Here is a 17,407-nt window from a genome sequence, read left to right as displayed (position 1 = left end):
CACCATAGGAACTGTTTTCACGTAGACTGTACAGCAAAATTGACATTGTACATGTCTAGTATCAACTCTGGAACACAAACCCTAGACAGGAATGTCTGCCTCAATTTTCGAGCTGGAGAATGGAGATGAAGATAACGCCTCTGAGAGGGCATCTTGAGGGCTAGGTAAGTCCAGATGTGAGGACAAGCTCCTGGTGAAGGCTGATTGGTATCACCTGAATCCAGTGCACTAAGTGAGGTACCTGAATGTGCAGTTGTAAAAATTTGACAAAAGTGAAAGGTTTTTAAACATGCGGCAACTAAAAATTAACTCAAACTCAATGAGTCATGAATTGAGGTGTTCAGTCCATGTTGCATCATGACACTTGACTATAGCCTTGTTTCTGAAGACCCAGTGTGTGTTTTGCACTGCACATGCCATCGTGCCACACAACGCCAAGAAATGGTGCCTGAACACTCTGAACTCAGAGTAGAAACTAATGTAGGTTATGAATTGCACTGTTTTTACTGTACATACCAAGTTTTCTGCTCTTAACTAACGTAATGGCTTTATTATTAATGGAAATCTTTATTTCTTACTATGCAAGTCCAAATTAATCTATCTTTAATTAATTTATTTATTTAATTTTTTTTTTGCTTATTTTACTCATTTCATAGAGGAGAGAATGGGTCTGATGTAGCCTTCAGCTGCTGCAGACGAACTCCAGATGCATGAGCCACCTTGTGCATCTGGCTTATGTGGGTCTTGGGAAATTGAACCTGGGTCCTTTGGCTTCGCAGGCAAGTGCCTTAACTGCTAAGCCATCCCTGCAGCCCCAAATTAATCTATCTTTAGATTAAATTGCATCAGAATGTTTGATTTTAAGAATTGCTAGTTGAGTTTCATTTAAAAATCATGACGTGGGACCTGGCGGTGTTGCACTCCTTTAATCCCAGCACTGGGGAGGCAGTGGTAGGAGGATTGCTGTGAGTTCAAGGCCACCCTGAGAATACATAGTGAATTCAAGGTCAGCCTGGGCTAGAGTGAGACCCTGCCTCAAAAACAAGACAAAAAATCAAGAAATGAGGCTGGAGAGTTCAGAGGCGCTTGTTTGCAAAGCTTGATGCGCTGGGTTTGATTCCCCAGCACCCACATAAAGTCAGACGCACAAAGTGGCATATGCCTCTGGAGTTTGTTTGCAGAGGTAGGAGATCCTGCTGTGCTCATTCTCATTCTCTCTCTCAAATAAATATTGAAAGTAACTGTGGGTTGGAGAGATGGCTGAGTGGTTAAGATACTTGCCCTCAAAGTCAAAGGACCCAGGTTTGATTCCCCATGACCCATGTAAGCCATGTGCACAAGGTAGAAAGAATTTATGCATCTGGAGTTCATTTGCAGCAGCTAGAGGCCCTGGCATGTCCATTCTCTATCTGTGGCTCTCTTTCTCTCTCTCTCTCTCAAATAAATAAAATTTTTAAAAAAATTACTACATGAATTTTGAGTTGTGATCAATTTTCAAAATAATTTCTGAAATGGCCCCAGACATTCTTGTGACATTCTACATTACATATATGTGCAAAGTAGAGTTCTCAGCATTGCCAATTACAAAATCAAAATATCAATTAGCTCTGAAAATTGTGGGAAGGTGCTCTACATCCTGCAGTACTAGGCACTCAGCAGGATTAAATCTTTTTATGTTAAAGTAAACAAGCTCACTCATCTTGTTAGTATGGAGTTTTATATTAGCCTTTAATAGGTGGTAAAATTCTGTGTATAGCAAAAAATTGTTGCCGTGCGTGGTGGCACATGCCTTTAATCCCAGCACTCGGGAGGCAGAGGTGGGAGGATCGCTGTGAATTCGAGGCCACCCTGAGACTCCATAGTGAATTCCAGGTCAGCCTGGGCTAGAGTGAGACCCTACCTCAAAAAACCAAACAAAGGGCTGGAGAGATGGCTTAGCTGTTAAGCGCTTGCCTGTGAAGCCTAAGGACCCCGGTTCGAGGCTCGGTTCCCCAGGTCCCACGTTAGCCAGATGCACAAGGGGGCGCACGCATCTGGAGTTGGTTTGCAGAGGCTGGAAGCCCTGGCGCGCCCATTCTCTCTCTCTCCCTCTATCTGTCTTTCTCTCTGTGTCTGTCGCTCTCAAATAAATAAATAAAAAATGAACAAATTAAAAAAAAATTGTAGGTGTAGAGTTTTTTGTTAGTTTGGTATTTGTTTATTTGGGGGGGTCCCTTTCTTTGAGACAGGGTCTCATTATGTCCTCTGGCTCACCTTGAAAACCCTATGTAGACCAGGCTGGCTTTAAATTTACAGTAATCCTTCTTCCTCTATCTCCCAGGTATTGAGGTTGTAGGCATTCACCACCACATCTGTCTGAAAGAATTGCTTCAGAATAAATTCCTTGAGTCAGGTGTGGTGGTGCATGCCTTTAATCCCAGAACTCGAGAGGCAGAGGTAGGAGTATCACCCGGAGTTCAAGGCCACCCTGAGACTACATAGTGAATTCCAGGTCAGCATGAGCTAGAGTGAGACCCTACCTCAACAAACCAAAAATAAATAAATAAATAATTTTATAATATATTACCAATAAGTGCTTGATTTATATATTCATTTTGATACATGTATCTATTTTTTAAATATTTATTTATGAAAGAAAGTTAGAGAATGAGAGAAAAATAATGGGTGTGCCAGAGCCTCTAGCCACTACAAATGAAGTCCATAAACATGTGCTGCCTTGTGCATCTTGCTTTACATAGGTCCTGGGGAATAGAACCCAGGTCCTTAGGCTTTGCAGGCAAGCACCTTAACCACTAAGCCATCTCTCCAGCCCTTATATACTTGGGATTACATAAAAAGTTCTTAGGTGAGAAGGGTACACAGGTTGAAAAAGTTCAAGGATCCCTGCTCTATCTACAGTGTTTGCAGTTTGAAGCCTTTGCTCATGTTGGTGTTTATGAATGACATAACCCCATGACACTGACTTATGGAAATGTGCTGCCCACAAGGCTCTGCCACTTACTGTGATCTCAAATGTCTAGTACTCAGTCTAGATTGTCTCACAAGATGTGAAGAATACACCACTAGGGTGTGGTGGTACACACCTTTAATCCCAGCACTCAGGAGGCAGAGGTAGGAGGATCGCCACAAGTTTGAGGCCACCCTGAGAATACAGGGTGAATTGCAGGTCAGCCTGGGCTACAGTGACACCCTACCTCAAAAAGCCAAAAAAAAAAAAAAAAAATTACAAAAGAATACACTACTAGCCGGGCATGGTGACGCACGCCTTTAATCCCAGCACTCAGGAGGCAGAGGTAGGAGGATTGCCATGAATTTAAGGCTACCCTGAAACTACATAGTGAATTCCAGGTCAGCCTGGGCTAGAGTGAAATCCTACATTGAAAAAAACAACCCCCCATCCCCTCCCAAGAAAAAAGAAAGAAAAGAGAATCTACTACTTCTGCTTTCCTGGGAAAATCTATGCCACAAAACAGGTAGAGCAATAGAAAATTGGGGAAGTTATGGGAGTCTCAGCCTACCCTGGTGCCATTTATCTCAGAGTTTATAAGGCCATTTCCCCTTGTTTTTATAGGAAAGAACAGCGGTGTTTCAGGAGTTCTCTTCTCCCGGAACTGGTGTTCTGTTTTGCACGGTATGTATCACCCTGCTTCATGTCAGGATTGATTCCCATAGTGGTGTGTGCTATTTCAGTCCCTTGAAAATTGTCCAGCCCTCTGGAGAGCTTCTTGGTGTGGCTAGTTTTTTTACGCCTCTGGATTGTCACCTGCCATACATACCATACAGCACTGGCTGCCACCATTCAGAAGATTTGGCAATTTGCTCACTAATAGTGGCAGCTGTTAGTCTGAAAAGGTGTGAATCTTGGAGATTTCTCTCTACCAAAAACTTGTAAATTACAGCTATCGGGAGTAATTAGAGCTGAGAAAGTCTTTGCACAACAAGATGCCTCTGCTAGTCTCTGCTTGCTCACCTTCTTAAAGCAGAGGCTCTCACACACGTTTTACTTTGTTTTCTGAAGCCATCATTTGTTCTGCAGTTTTCAGGGCCGCAGCCTCAGTGGTCTTGCATTGTGGCTCCTCCAGCACAGCACCAACCTTAATGCCTATCTCCAGTACACTTTCAAGAGTGAAAACTCCCATCTGGCATTCCCTGTTTCTCTGGGAATTCATTTTACCATATTGTTGATCCCTTCTAAGATTAAAATGCCTTCTCTGCCTCTGCCATTGGGGATGACATGACATAACTCCTAAAAGGCTATTGGATACATCCCTGTATGTACAATAATGAAATTGCACTGTGGGCTTAGTAAATCCAGTCAACTGGTGCTGGGTGCAAACAGTGATATTTAGCTGTTTGAGTGCCTCATTTACTGCAATGACTTTTAAAGAATTCCTACTCAATGTTCAATTTAATGAAAAGAAAAATTCTAAATTCAACTTGTGAGTGAGATCAGCTTTGAGTATGATCTATCATAAAGCCTACCTCAAACTCACGTATTCCAGTGCCCATGTTCACACATGAATAACAAAGTAGCCCCGTACACACAAGCATTATTCAGACCTGAGGACAACTGCTGGTATGTGTGTCTCCTAAGGAGACCCTATATTCAAGCAAGTAGCTCGTCCCTTTCTGAAGCCAATCCACCATTCAGGTAGATGTCCATGCTTGTTTAAAAAAATCTTCAATTATCTGAAGTAAATTGAATCCAAAAATGGTTCTTAATAAGGAACTGAACCAGGAATTCTTACCCTCAGCACTAATGGGGCCCCACCCAGTCTCTACCTTTTATGGCCTTATGTATTTGCATGTACTCTTCCTTCAACCTGAAAAAGACTAGCTAGCCTCCACTAAATCTGGAACTAAGTTTCACTTCTTCAGGAAAATGATCCTTGGCTCTCTAGTTCCTTTCCACTTGGCACTCCTAGTACCCAGGTTTCTCTGTGATGTTCATTGCACCTATAACAGGTATCATTGTACCAGATGGTAAGTTCCATAAAGACAGGGACTATGATTTGTTTTCAGTCCCATTCCACTGACTAAGAGCAGTCAGGAGTCAGTAAGTATTTATGGTTGAGTTGTGTGGACAGATGAGGCTCCATAGACTCAGTGGTGGGAACCAACAACAAATGCCTTTTTCTTATTTATTTATTTGAGAGAGAGAAAGATGCAAAGAGACAGAATGGGCACACTAGGGCCTTCAGCCACTGCAAACGAACTCTAGACACGTGTGCTACCTTGTGCATCTGGCTTACGTGGGTCCTGGGTAATCAAACCAAGGTCCTTTGGCTTTGCCCTTTTTTTTGTTTTGTTTGTTTGCTTGCTTTTTGAGGTAGGGTTTCACTGTAGCCCAGACTAACCTGGAATTCACTATGTAGTCTCAGGGTGGCCTCAAACTCATGGTGATTCTCCTACCTAAGCCTCCCAAGTGCTGTGATTAAAGGCATGTGCTACCATGCCCAAGCTCAAATGCCTTTTTCTAAAGACAAAGACATATGATTTAATGCACTTGCTCATCAGAAATAAATTCCCTTCTTCATCAGTGTTATCTGAGAGTCAGTGTTACAGGTTGACTTTATTGAAACACAGAGCAGTGGGAATCTTTGTGCTGGTATTTGGGTCAAGATAGGAACAAAATGAATCCTTGACCCTTCGGATCATGGATTCATCCTAAGAAACATTGAGCCTCCTGTATGTGAAAGTTGCTATACTTTACAGATACTAGGGAGCTCAAAGAAAAAGCTTAACTATATGAATTTCAATTTTTAAATAATTGTACATGGAAAACATCATTCTTTCTGGGATATAACTCTCAGTGAGCATACGATCCCTTGTGTGTGGCTGATACTGCTTGCAAGTGATGTCCTCTAGCCTTTGTCTTGACAAAGCACAGCACCCTCATCCCCTGACTGCAACATGTAAAGCAGACGACTCTTGTGTACAATCTAATTTCCCTGAAGCTCGCTGTTCATGGCCATTGCCCTGTCTGGGTTGATTCTAGTATGCAGACCTTCCAGGCTCCTCTTTCTCTACTCTGCAGAAATTACTGGAGAAGGGCTGTCTTCTAAGTCAGAATGAGAGGCTGTTTGCTCACACTCAGTATTCCTGATACTTCTGCCATATTTGTTTGTTTTATTCAATCCTGCTGCTGTCTGAGAGCCACAGTGTATTTGGGACACACTGTAATGGATGATGCTTGGGCCAGGGAGATAATGTCACTCTGCCTCCTTATAAGCAGCCTGTTGCTTGCCAGGCTATCTGAATGCTCTCCAGGAGTCTCTGTGGTGTTAATGAGGAATGAGGGCCATGTCAGGACGAGGCAGATGGAGAACTGCCTTCTTTTGTTAAAGGAAATTGTGTTGTTAATTGTTGTGTGGGGATTTCTTCCCTCCTTATAACTGTACCTTTTGCCATTGTAATTTGTCACCTTATTAAAATAAGGCCAGAGAAGATTAAATGTCTTTATGAAAAGTTAGAAATCGTGGTGTAAGCATACTGCATCCTTCATTGTTTGAAAGTCCCCTCCTCTGCTCCATTTTCCTTCCTGCTAAAGTCAATGAAGTGTGTGTGGAGTGTGTTCATATTAATTATAAACATCTGAAAAGCAAGGGCCTTTGTGATTGCATGCCACTTTCCCAGGACCATATGCATGGCTTTATAGATTGGTTGTTCAGTAGGGTAGGACTGTGGTGAGAGGGCCAGTGGGCAGGGCTACAGGGAAGTCATTGCAGGAGGCCGTTCCGGGTAGTATGGAAGCCCAAGTCCTAAGGGCTAAGTGGGTGTGGTGTGGTGGTGCACACCTGTAATCCTAGCACTGGGGAGGTGGAGGCAGGAAGATCTAGAAGGCAAGAACTTGTATCACAACAAAACGGCAACAGGGATCTGGGAAGAGATGACTGGAAAGGAGTTATTTGAAATTTCAAGACCTGTTTTCTCATAGTTATGAAATCAGAGGAATTAGATTTAAGACATTGGATTAGCTACTCTTGCTAAAAGTGAAAAACCCACCCTGAGCCAAGGAAGAGACTGTGGGCTTCGTTGCTATTGTTAGGTTGAAGGGTTGATAAAGGTGGCCAGACAGTGGAGTTTCCAGGGCACTTTTGGTTTTAAGGTCAGTGCTAGGCTTTCTTTCTTTGGTTTTCCCTGGATTGGAGTACACACCCTCCTCAGAAAGGAGAGCCTTCTGCTTTGCCTGAGCCTGCTGGCTGAGCACCCCAGGAACAAATGGACCTTGGGCATCCAGCGCATTCTTGAGAACTACATTGAAATCAACCATGCTGCTGCCTTCTTTGGTTTTCCTCCCTTGAAGCAGTGTTATGGCTATGTCCACCTATTAGTCTGCATTCCTCCTGGGGACTTCCACCGCGCCTGGTGGCCTGGAGACAAAGCAACAAAGACTACCAGTTCCTCACCCCAAACAAGTACAGGCTTCTTGTATCTCTCTGGGGTGTGCTTCTCAGGTAAAGTTTACCTTCCCCACTTTGCTTCATTGTTGCTAATAGAAGGATCATTTGGAGATTGTTTGCTGTTTACTCAGTCACGCTAACTCGTGTTGCCAGTTTTTTGGCGGCTCCAGCCAAGATCTCTCGCCTCTGACAGCTTCTGCACTCTCCCCTTCCTCCTCTGATTACGCAGCCCAATCTGTCACCCGGACAACGGGGGCCTGTACCCTGCTGATGGCTTTCCACACACGGCAGTAATGACTTTTGGCAGGCCAGGAAGGCGTCAGAGGCGAGTCTGTGTGTCCCTTCTCAGAGAGACTGCAGGCCCCCTCTCCTTGTTAGTAAAAGCACTTTGTGAGGTTCTTGGGTAAATAAATGAGTCATTTTAATCCGACTGACAGGCTGGCACCTGAGCAAGCTGCCTTCCATCTGTACTCCTGGGTCTCACAGAGGCCGCCAGTTGTCAAGCCCAGGGCCTTCAAGGCCTCGTTGGTTGAGTGTCTTTCAGAGCTGACTTTAGTGGTTCTTCTGCCCTAATTAGGTTGAAAGAATGAGATTGGGCTGTTGTCAGGCTTAAGTTGTAAGAGCTGAGGGGACAGAAGTGAAGTCTTTGTGAGTATTTGGCTGATCAGTTTACTGCTGATCTAGTACAGTGGGCTGACTTGTTCAGGAAGATGGGGATCATCACTGGCCTTACTGGGGTCTGTACCTAGGGTCTTAGTCAGGTGTGGTAGGAAAAGAATAAAGAGGCATTTCAGTCATCATTACACCTTCTCTAAACTGAAATGCCACGCAGAATTTCTCATTTTCCCTTTATAATAACTTCCTGATATTTTAAACACAATGTCTTTTTTTTTTTTTTTGGCCACTGTTTTCAGTGGGTCACTTAGAGCTGAGCTTCAAACATTTATAGAGCCTGTCTGTGAAGCTCAGGCAGCCCACTGTCTCTGTGTCTCCCATGACAGAGCCTTTAAATAAACTAAATCATTTCTAACCTAGAGCTTAGAAGATTTAAGAACGTGTCGGTTTTCCTAAAGGTATTAAGGGATGGTTAATGTGGAGAGTCTGTTCTGCTCCCCCTTGCTAGGAAACACTGCATCATGTTCTCAAAGCTTGAGCTTTTGAGCACCTAGGAGCTATGAGAAAATACTTGTGTGGTTGACACACTTGCAGTGCATGAACTTCCACTTGCATGCTTACAAATACAGCCTAGCACTGCTCAGAGGTGTCTCTCTCTGGGTGAGGGATGGTGGGCAGCATCTTGATAAGGTCTACCCTTGATCATGGGGGATGCAAGGAGCATGCTGCTCAGAGAAACTTACCATATGCTTATTTTTTCCAGAAAGCTGTCTATGTCCCAGTATTTACTTTAAAACAAGTGGTGGGGGAGCTACTGAAGTAGAGGGAGGAATGATAGGAAGTTGTCCTTTGTGGCCATCAGGGTAGCAGTTGCCAAGACAAGGAGCATCCATAAAAGGGAAACCTTTGGGTGAAGTGTTTGAGGAAATGATATTCACATATTCTGAAAGTCTCGCTCCCAAGTTACATATGATGAACAACAAAGGTTCTTTCACAGAGGAAGCAATGGGACAATCCCCGAGTGTAGGATGTTCCTCAGGATAGTCATCAAAAAGCCAGACAAGTTAATAAAAGGCAGGGTACTGTTGCATAGTAAGGAAGTGCCAACCAAGGTACAATAGGATAGTGTGTGTTCATTACTCACTTCTGAATAAGAAAGAAAACATCTCTGGAAGACAATGTAGGCACATTTGGAGCAACTTGAACAAGGCCTGTTCACAAGAAAGTAATATGCTTCAGTTTTAAATTTCTTCCTTCCTTTTTTTTGAGGGGGGGGGGCCTTTTCAAGGTAGGGTCTCACTTTAACCCAAGCTGACCTGGAATTCACTATGTGGTCTCAGGGTGGCCGTAAACTCACAGTGATCCTCCTACCTCTGCCTCCTGAGTGCTGGGATTAAAGGCATGCACCACAAAGCCTGGCTTCAGTATTAAATTTCTAAAGTGTGGGGCTGGAGTCATCACTAAGTAGTTAAAGGCACTTGCTTGCAAAGCTTGTTGGCCTGGGTTCAGTTCCCTAGTACCCATGTAAAACCAGATGCAGAAAGTGGTACATGTATCTGGGGTTCCTTTGCAATAGCAAGAGGACCTAGCGTGCCCATTCCTTGTCTCTGTTATTCTCTCTCTTTGCAAATAAAGAAAAAAAATTTTTAAACATTTATAAAGCGTGAAACTGGTGTAATGGATAGCAGAAAAAAATGTCCCTGTGGGGCCTGGGACATGGCTCAGTGAATAAACGGTCTATTGCACAACTCTGAGTACCTAAGTTCAGATCCCTAGATGCCATGTGACAACTGGAAGCTGTGGTAGGTTTCTGTAACCCCAGTGCACCTACTTCAAGAGGGGAGGCAGAGAAGCTTGCAAAATGTGTAGTGAACAACAAGAGATCCTACCAGAAAGGCGAATTAACCTGAAAGTTGTCCTTTGACCTCCACATGTGCACTGTGACATGCATGTGCCACACTAGTACACCTCCCCCCCCCCACACACACACACAAAGTAAATAAGATTTAAGAAGGAAGTTCCTGCTTGTGTTTTGGAGGTAATTGCTGCCATATTGAGGCCTAAAAATGCATGACTTTTGCAAGTAGCTTTAGGTCGTTATAAAAACGGCGTGTGTGTGTGTGTGTGTGTGTGTGTGTGTGTGTGTGTGTGTCTCAAGAGAAAGCAATTGTGTCAGAGATTAAGAGTTGATGAATAGTAGAAAGAGACAAGTCCTTGATGCTCTTTTTTTTTTTTTTTTTTTTCAATGAGAGGGAAAGGAAGAGTGAGAATGGCTGGCTGAGCACCAGATGCATGAGCCACTTTGTGCATATGGCTTTAGGTGGGTATTGGGGAATTGAACTTAGGCCATCAGGCTTTGCAAGCAAGCACCTTTAACAACTGCACCATCTCCAACCAAGTCCTCACTATTCTTGTATAGGTTGAAATTTTCCTATATCAAAATTTTGGGTTGCCTGCACTGTTTAGCTGTGTCCTTGGACAAGTTACTCAACTTGGAACCTTGGTTTCCTCCTCTGTCAGTCAGATGGGGGTATAGTTGTTTGGAATATTAGTCAGGGTAATGCTTGTCCTGGTGTCTGGTATAGTAAATGCTCAGGAAATGTTCACTAAGAAGACTCATACAAGCCAGCTGTGGTGGCTCACGCCTTTAATCCCTGCCCTTGGGAGGCAGAGGTAGGAGGATCGCCGTGATTTCAAGGCCACCCTGAGACCATGTAGTGAATTCTAGGTCAGCCTGAGCTAGAGTGAGACGCTACTTTGAAAAACAAAACCAAAAAAAAGAAAACTCTTACTCTGCCTGACTGGTTTGATGAATGCGGAGTACAAGTTATCCTAAAGACTGGGAGGTTTCATCTTACAGTCCTGCCAGCGTGGCAGGAGAGTACAGCACACAGAACCTGTGCTCTGTGGTGGGGACCACTTGCAAAGGGAAGAGAGACCTCCATCCCTTTGTAGCTTTTCAGCTGTCCAGTCAGTTCCCTGAAGTGATTCACAGTTTTGGCATATATCCTAATTTAATGATCAAAAGGGACCATAGACGGGCTGGAGGGACGGCTTAGCGGTTAAGGCATTTGTCTGCAAAGCCAAAGAGCTCAGGTTCGATTCCCCAGGACCCATGTAAGCCAGATGCACAAGGGGGCACCCGCATCTGGAGTTTGTGTGCAGTGGCAGGAGCCCTAGCACACCCATTCTTTCTCCCTCTCTTTCTCCTTTTTCTCTCTGTCAAATAAAAAAAAATTTTTTTTTTCTAAAAAGGGGGACCATAGACGATTTAATCCTTACCTAGCCCAGCAGGCAGAGTTCTCAGTAAATACCTTACAGCTCACCACCTCCACAAGTGAGTGACTTGATGTATTACTTTTCTCCTTGCAGTAACAAAATGCTGGACAAGCAACAATTTAGAGGCCAAAAGGGTTTGTTTTGGCTTATAGTTAGAGGTGGTAACAGTCCACCATGGTGGGCAAGCATGGCCCCTGGAGCATAAAGCAGCTGGTTGCATTTAATTCATAGTCAGGAAATTGAGTTATGCTCAGCCAGCTATTTTCTTTGGTCTGGGACCCTCCCACCCCATGGAATGGTGCCACGTCCATTCAGGGAAGGTCTTCCTTATTTGAATAACCCAGTCTAGAATGCTCCGATTTGCCTCCGAGGTGATTGCATTACTACTAGATGTGAGTCAAGGTAATAATCCATCGGTAGTTACTCCAGTGGCCTTAAAATTTATTTATTTATTTTTTTATTTGAGAGAGGAAGAGGTAGAGAGAGAGAGAGAGGGTATACCAGGGCCTCCAGCTATTGCAAGCAAACTCCAGATGCATGTGTCACCTTGAGCATCTGGCTTAAGTGGGTCCTGGGGAATCAAACCTGGGTCCTTTGGCTTTGCAGGCAAGCACCTTAACTGTTAGGCCATCCCTCCAGTTCCTCATTTATTCATTTTTGGGTTTTGTTTGTTTGAGACAGGATCTGATATAGCCCAGAGTGTCCTTGAATTCAGCATATATTCAAGGTTGGCCTTGAACTCCTGATCCTCCCTCCTATCTCTGTCTTCCAAGTGCCAGGATTACTGGCTTACATGAACACAGCTGGCTCAGTTTTCTGAACTCTGGCATGACACACTGACAGTTGCAGTTTAGTTCTTTGGCTTATTGTAGGCTGTTATAACACGAGTGGTGCACACCTGAGTTATGAGAGGATTCTGTTGAATTTGCCCCCAGTTAGTATTTTTAGCCACAAATCGATGTCATTGGGTCCTTGGGCTTCTTGGAGTTGTATGCAGAGCTGTGTGTCTGCACATGCATGTGTGCACACATGTCAGATAAGTGAATCCTCAAATTTTATATTGTCAGGTATATCCATGCACCCCTTCAGAGTTCAGAAACTCAGCTGGATGAGGTCACACACACTGTAATCCCCGCACTTGGAAGACAGGCAGGAGGATCACTGCCTGGTCTACATTTCTTTCTTTCTTTCTTTCCTTCCTTCCTTCCTTTCTTTCTTTTTTTTTTTTTGAGGTAGGGTCTCATTCTAGCCATGGAATTCACTATGGAGTCTCAGAGTGGCCTCGACCTCCTCACGGCAGTCCTACCTCTGCCTCCCGAGTGCTGGGATTAAAGGTGTGCGGCACCATACCTGGCACTGCCTGGTCTAAATCATGGTGAATTCCACGTCAGCCTGGGTATGCAGCATGAGACCCTGTCTCTCTCCCTCTCCCTCTCCCTCCCTCCCTCCCTCCCTCCCTCCATCTCTCTCTCTCTCACACACACACACACAGACACCCACACACTCTCTCTCTCTTTTCAAAAACTCAATCTAAACTAGATTCTTTTTTTGTTTTGAAGGATGTTGCAGCTCGCGGCTTAGATCTCCCACAAGTCACGTGGATTGTTCAGGTAATATTTTAGTTGTTAAGGTGTGAGCTTGAGGCAGGAATATATATGCTCATGAGCAGATGCTTTGGCTTTTAAAAGTAATCATTATAACCCTTTTGGGTGTTGCCCTGGTAACCAGGCAGCAGCCAACCTTATCTGTACAGTTCTGCTGACAACTCTCAACTCTCCTTTGCCCAGCCCACCTACCCACTACAGCAGAACACTCAGGATAGCATTTGCAGGAGGGAGTGGCAGGTTCTCCCACCCCAGATTAATTCATGTCACAAACCAAAGTTTCAGCAGTCTGAAAATAGCAGGAATTACCTGGGGCCTCAGAAGGCCTCATTGGATCCACAAGGAGATGGTTCAGCTGTCCTGAGAGCAATGTCCATGTACATTGACCTTCAGGGAGCAATTATAGCCCTGACAGCATCTTACATATACCACTAGTCTTAGACGCTTTGCTAGAGGGTACAGGTATTAGCACTGTGGTTTAGTGGACTTCATTTTGTTTTTTTGATTTTGTTAGTCTGCAGAATGATATTTTAAAGCCTGTTTGCATGGGGCCAGGGGACACATACCCTGTTTATGTGAGTCATGGTTTATTCACATTTTTGTGGGATTTCATGCCTGTCTTTGGCTAAGAGATCTGATCTGATCACACAGATGGTCACTGGAAGCATTGTGTCTTCTTTCCTGCTGGCCCAGAGTGAATGGGAGATGAGAAGGCAAGATCACTTGACAGTGCTGTAGACCAGGCTCAGGTTTGATCATGGAAGGTTGTGTACTGTGAAGATTGATGTGTTTAATGGGCCTGGCCTTATATATACAGATTCACTTTGGCCCTCTGGACTTTCATGTAGCAAAACAGGGAAAACAGAATGAGGGAATGTGTGATCGTTTAGTTTTAGTGATGACAATGTAACTGCCAAGGACTGTATAGGCTGCGTTGTCTTCTCTGGTCTTCTGAGTGGAACCTTCAGGAATGCACCCCAGGAACAGAAGCCTCCAAACTGCCTACTGCCCTGCCTGCTTGGGATTGAGTGGAGCTGCAGCAAGATGTAGGGGGGCTGCTCCTGGGGCCAGCAGCAGAAGTGTACTCGGCCAGCACTGTGGTTGCCTGCTTACATCAGCCCAGTGTTCTCTGTTGCCTCCTCCCAGCTGCTTTTACCTAGAAAGTAGGCCAAGGTCATGTGGTTATCCTAGAGAAATTTACCCCACTGCTTGCATTTTCACCTTGCACAGTCACCTCAGTGAAAAGATGCAAATAGGAGAATGAGACCTGTGGTGAAGTAAAATTAAAAAGGAGATAGTGGGAAGAGACATCTTGCTTGTCTGAAGCTTGGCCACCATTCATGTTATGTGTCAGGGCCTTGTTTCTTCAAGGAAGCCAGGAGTTTCAGGGTTGAGTGACTTCTTGTGATTGTGTTAGAGTAACCATAGCACCAGGATTTAATTCTTGGGATACCTGGAGGCAGGTTAGGGGTATTGCACTTCTAATTAATGGCAATCCCTTGATGTATGAATGCCTTCATTTTTGTTACCCTTTTTAGTACAATGCTCCATCTACACCTGCCGAGTACATCCATCGAGTTGGAAGAACCGCCCGGATTGGCTGCCATGGGAGCAGCCTGCTCGTTTTGGCTCCTTCAGAGGCAGAATATGTCAACTCGTTGGCTTCTCACAAAATCAAGTGAGTCAGAAACCTAAACGGGGTTTCGGCTGATCTCACCTAATTAACTTTCTGTCGCTTTTTACAGTGGATGGGCCTTGTAAGCTGCAGAAGAGCCATTAACCCTTGTGATCCCTAAATAAGTCCCGGAATAGCCAGTGGCAAAAACTAAAACCCTGACTTCCATCAGCACCTGACAGTTTGCATTGCATTGCCAGACTCACTCAGTCATAGGATGATCTGTTGCACCTGGTTGTCTATGAGCTCCAAGTTTATTAGAACGAGACGGTCTGACCTCACAGTGGGCTTCTCAAAGTCTTTTTTTTATTCAAAAATTCTATTCCTTACAGTTAATGTCTTGTACCTTCATAATTGATTTGTCATTAAAAAGTTTGTCTTTTTTTGTTCACACACCTCCTTTAGCAAACTAACCTGTGAATGGTGGTGGGATGGGGTGTGTTTCAGAGCAGCCCGAACAGTGCGCTTACTGCAGCCAGCTCTCCAGACCTCCATCTGTGTGACGCGTAGTCAGGCAGCCACCCTCAAACCCCTTCAGAAAGTTCAGATTTCAGGGCTGGAGAGAGAGCTCAACATTTAAGGTACTTACTGTAAAGCCCACTCACCTGGGGTCAGTTCCCCAGTACCCACATAAAGTCGGATGTACAAAGTAGCATGTGTATCTGGAGTTTGTTTGAAGTGGCTGGGGGCCCAGGAATGCTCATTCTGTCTGTAGCTTTTCTGTCTCTACTTGCAAATAAATTAAATAAAAATATTTTTTTAAAAAAAGCTCAGATTTCATTCAGCCTTGGGCTAGCGCACCCCTAGGAGTGGCAAGGAAGCTCATACAGATGTGATGTACCTGGGCCTCAGATCTGTGTTTGGTAGGTTTGTCTTCCCTAAAAACATCCCTGGCACCTGTAGCAACAGGTTCTAGTAAAGCACACAATATTCAACACAGATCATGCTCAGGAGTTCTACTCAGATGGAGCCCAGTGATGGATACAGGTAGGGCAGAAGCCCAGAGGAGGCCTGTATCTGTCTGAAGTGGTGTACATGAAGCTTGCTCATGGGCTTCTGACACCATTGCTGTGCTGCTGATTGGTGGTTTCACCACTTCTTCCTCTGTAGCCAGCCTATATTTATGTCAAACATCAACCCAAGGTTTTTTTTGGTTTGTTTTTTTGTTTTTTTGAGGTAGGTTCTCCCTCTAGCTCAGGCTGACCTGGAAATCACTCTGTAGTCTCAGGGTGGCCTTGAACTCATGGCAGTCCTCCTACCTCTGCCTCCCCAGTGCTGGGATTAAAGGCGTGCACCACCACACCCGGCCCAAACTCTTAAAACCTTTTCCCTCAAAGCACAAAGTTAGAATAGTCATATCACATGTTGAACCGGAAATGTCCAAACACAGGTGTTGATCTGGTCTGATGGGTATCAGCAGGACTAGCTGCAGACTACCTGCTTGCAGAACTATATGTCATTCTCCCAGCAGCTATTGCCACATTTCCCAGCATGCATTGCTTTCCCTTTCAGGCTAGTTAGATTTTGAAAATTTTCCCATGGTTATTGGCATGGATGTGTGTAGACTACTGAGACAGTGAACCTATCCCTTCTGGTGTGCTGAGGCCTGAACCTACTTCTGGAGATAGTTAGATGGGCAAAAGAAAGATAGCTTGGGTTTCCCTTTTATTTGATTTGCTCTTTATCATAATACAATGAAATGAAAGAGTGGATTTGTTTGTTTCAGGAAGGTGTGTGTGTTTGAGCTTATTTAATGAGAGGAATATCATAGGTTGGTCAGTTGATGTGCCACCTCATGTAGTGGTGTCTATCGCTGTATTCCAAGTCCCTAAGGCTGGGGCTGCCTGACAGTCTTTATAGCTCAGCAGCATCTGGGCTGCTGCTTTCCTGTGCAGATAATGTGGATGGACTGGTGTGTTGAACTGGAAGCCCATTGATACAGTCAATTCTCTTTTTCCCTTGCTGCCTCTTATTAGTGGGAGCAATATAGCACTTGGATCTGTTTTCTCTGTCACATAGAAAGCATCTTCTGAATCCTATGTTGTATGCATTTCAGCAGTTCCTTCCCTCCTCCTTCTGGTCTAGACCTACAAATTCCCTTTGCCCACTCTTTCATAGCCTGCTCTGGATGCTGTCCAGGCCTGGTCACTCTGACGTGATCACAGAAAATGAGGGACCACAGTTTGAGTCATAGAGTGACTGTTATGCCAGAGCTACCCACATAAGTGCCTGTCTCTCTGTTGTCCTGATTTTTCGTTAATAGTCAAGTTGATTGCTGTGAAAGATTCAAATGTGAACTAAAAATTAAAAATGGAAAATGATTAGCACAGGTGGGACTGTTAGTGAGCCAAATATATTTTAAAGACATACCAACTACCGTCCTCTGTATCAGCACTTGTATGAGGTTCTTGTAAAAGAGGTGATGCTTGGGAGGCCAGGACCTTGGCTTTGGTGAGGACATTGAGAAGGGTGGTTATAGGGAAGCACCGCAAAGATGATAGTGAGTATGCAGGACAATGTAAGAACCTTCCTGCAAAAAGGTGAGCTCCTACCATCCTGCCAGTGGCCCTTAACTCACCTGCTTCATGACTGGACAGGTACTAGAATCCAGGCTTTTCTGTGAGATCCATGCATCACTTCTTATTTCTTTTGGGAGAAGGCTTATCTGTTGGATATCTATGTGCAAATTGTTTCTTTGGCCTAATACAAAATAAAGTAAACTCTAATAAGAGCTTGTTTCAAGGGCTAGGGATGGAGCCCAGCGGGTAGAGTGCTTGTCTAGCATGCACAGAGCCCTGATTCAATCCCCAGCATCCCATAAATGATGTAAG

General features: G+C 44.4%; 1 protein-coding gene across 1 annotated transcript in view; it reads left to right on the top strand.

Annotated features, from left to right (window-relative positions):
* Ddx31 (DEAD-box helicase 31) overlaps positions 1 to 17,407 on the top strand; it is an 81,622-nt gene that overhangs the window by 29,192 nt on the left and 35,023 nt on the right. Inside the window, exons 14-16 of the mRNA XM_004653833.2 lie at positions 3,572 to 3,631; positions 12,857 to 12,907; positions 14,440 to 14,579. Coding sequence (XP_004653890.1) covers positions 3,572 to 3,631; positions 12,857 to 12,907; positions 14,440 to 14,579 — 251 coding nt within the window. The remainder of the gene's footprint in view (positions 1 to 3,571; positions 3,632 to 12,856; positions 12,908 to 14,439; positions 14,580 to 17,407) is intronic.

The sequence above is a fragment of the Jaculus jaculus genome, chromosome 1, assembly GCF_020740685.1.
Source record: "Jaculus jaculus isolate mJacJac1 chromosome 1, mJacJac1.mat.Y.cur, whole genome shotgun sequence".
NCBI lineage: Eukaryota > Metazoa > Chordata > Mammalia > Rodentia > Dipodidae > Jaculus > Jaculus jaculus.
This window is presented reverse-complemented; position numbering and strand designations above follow the sequence as displayed.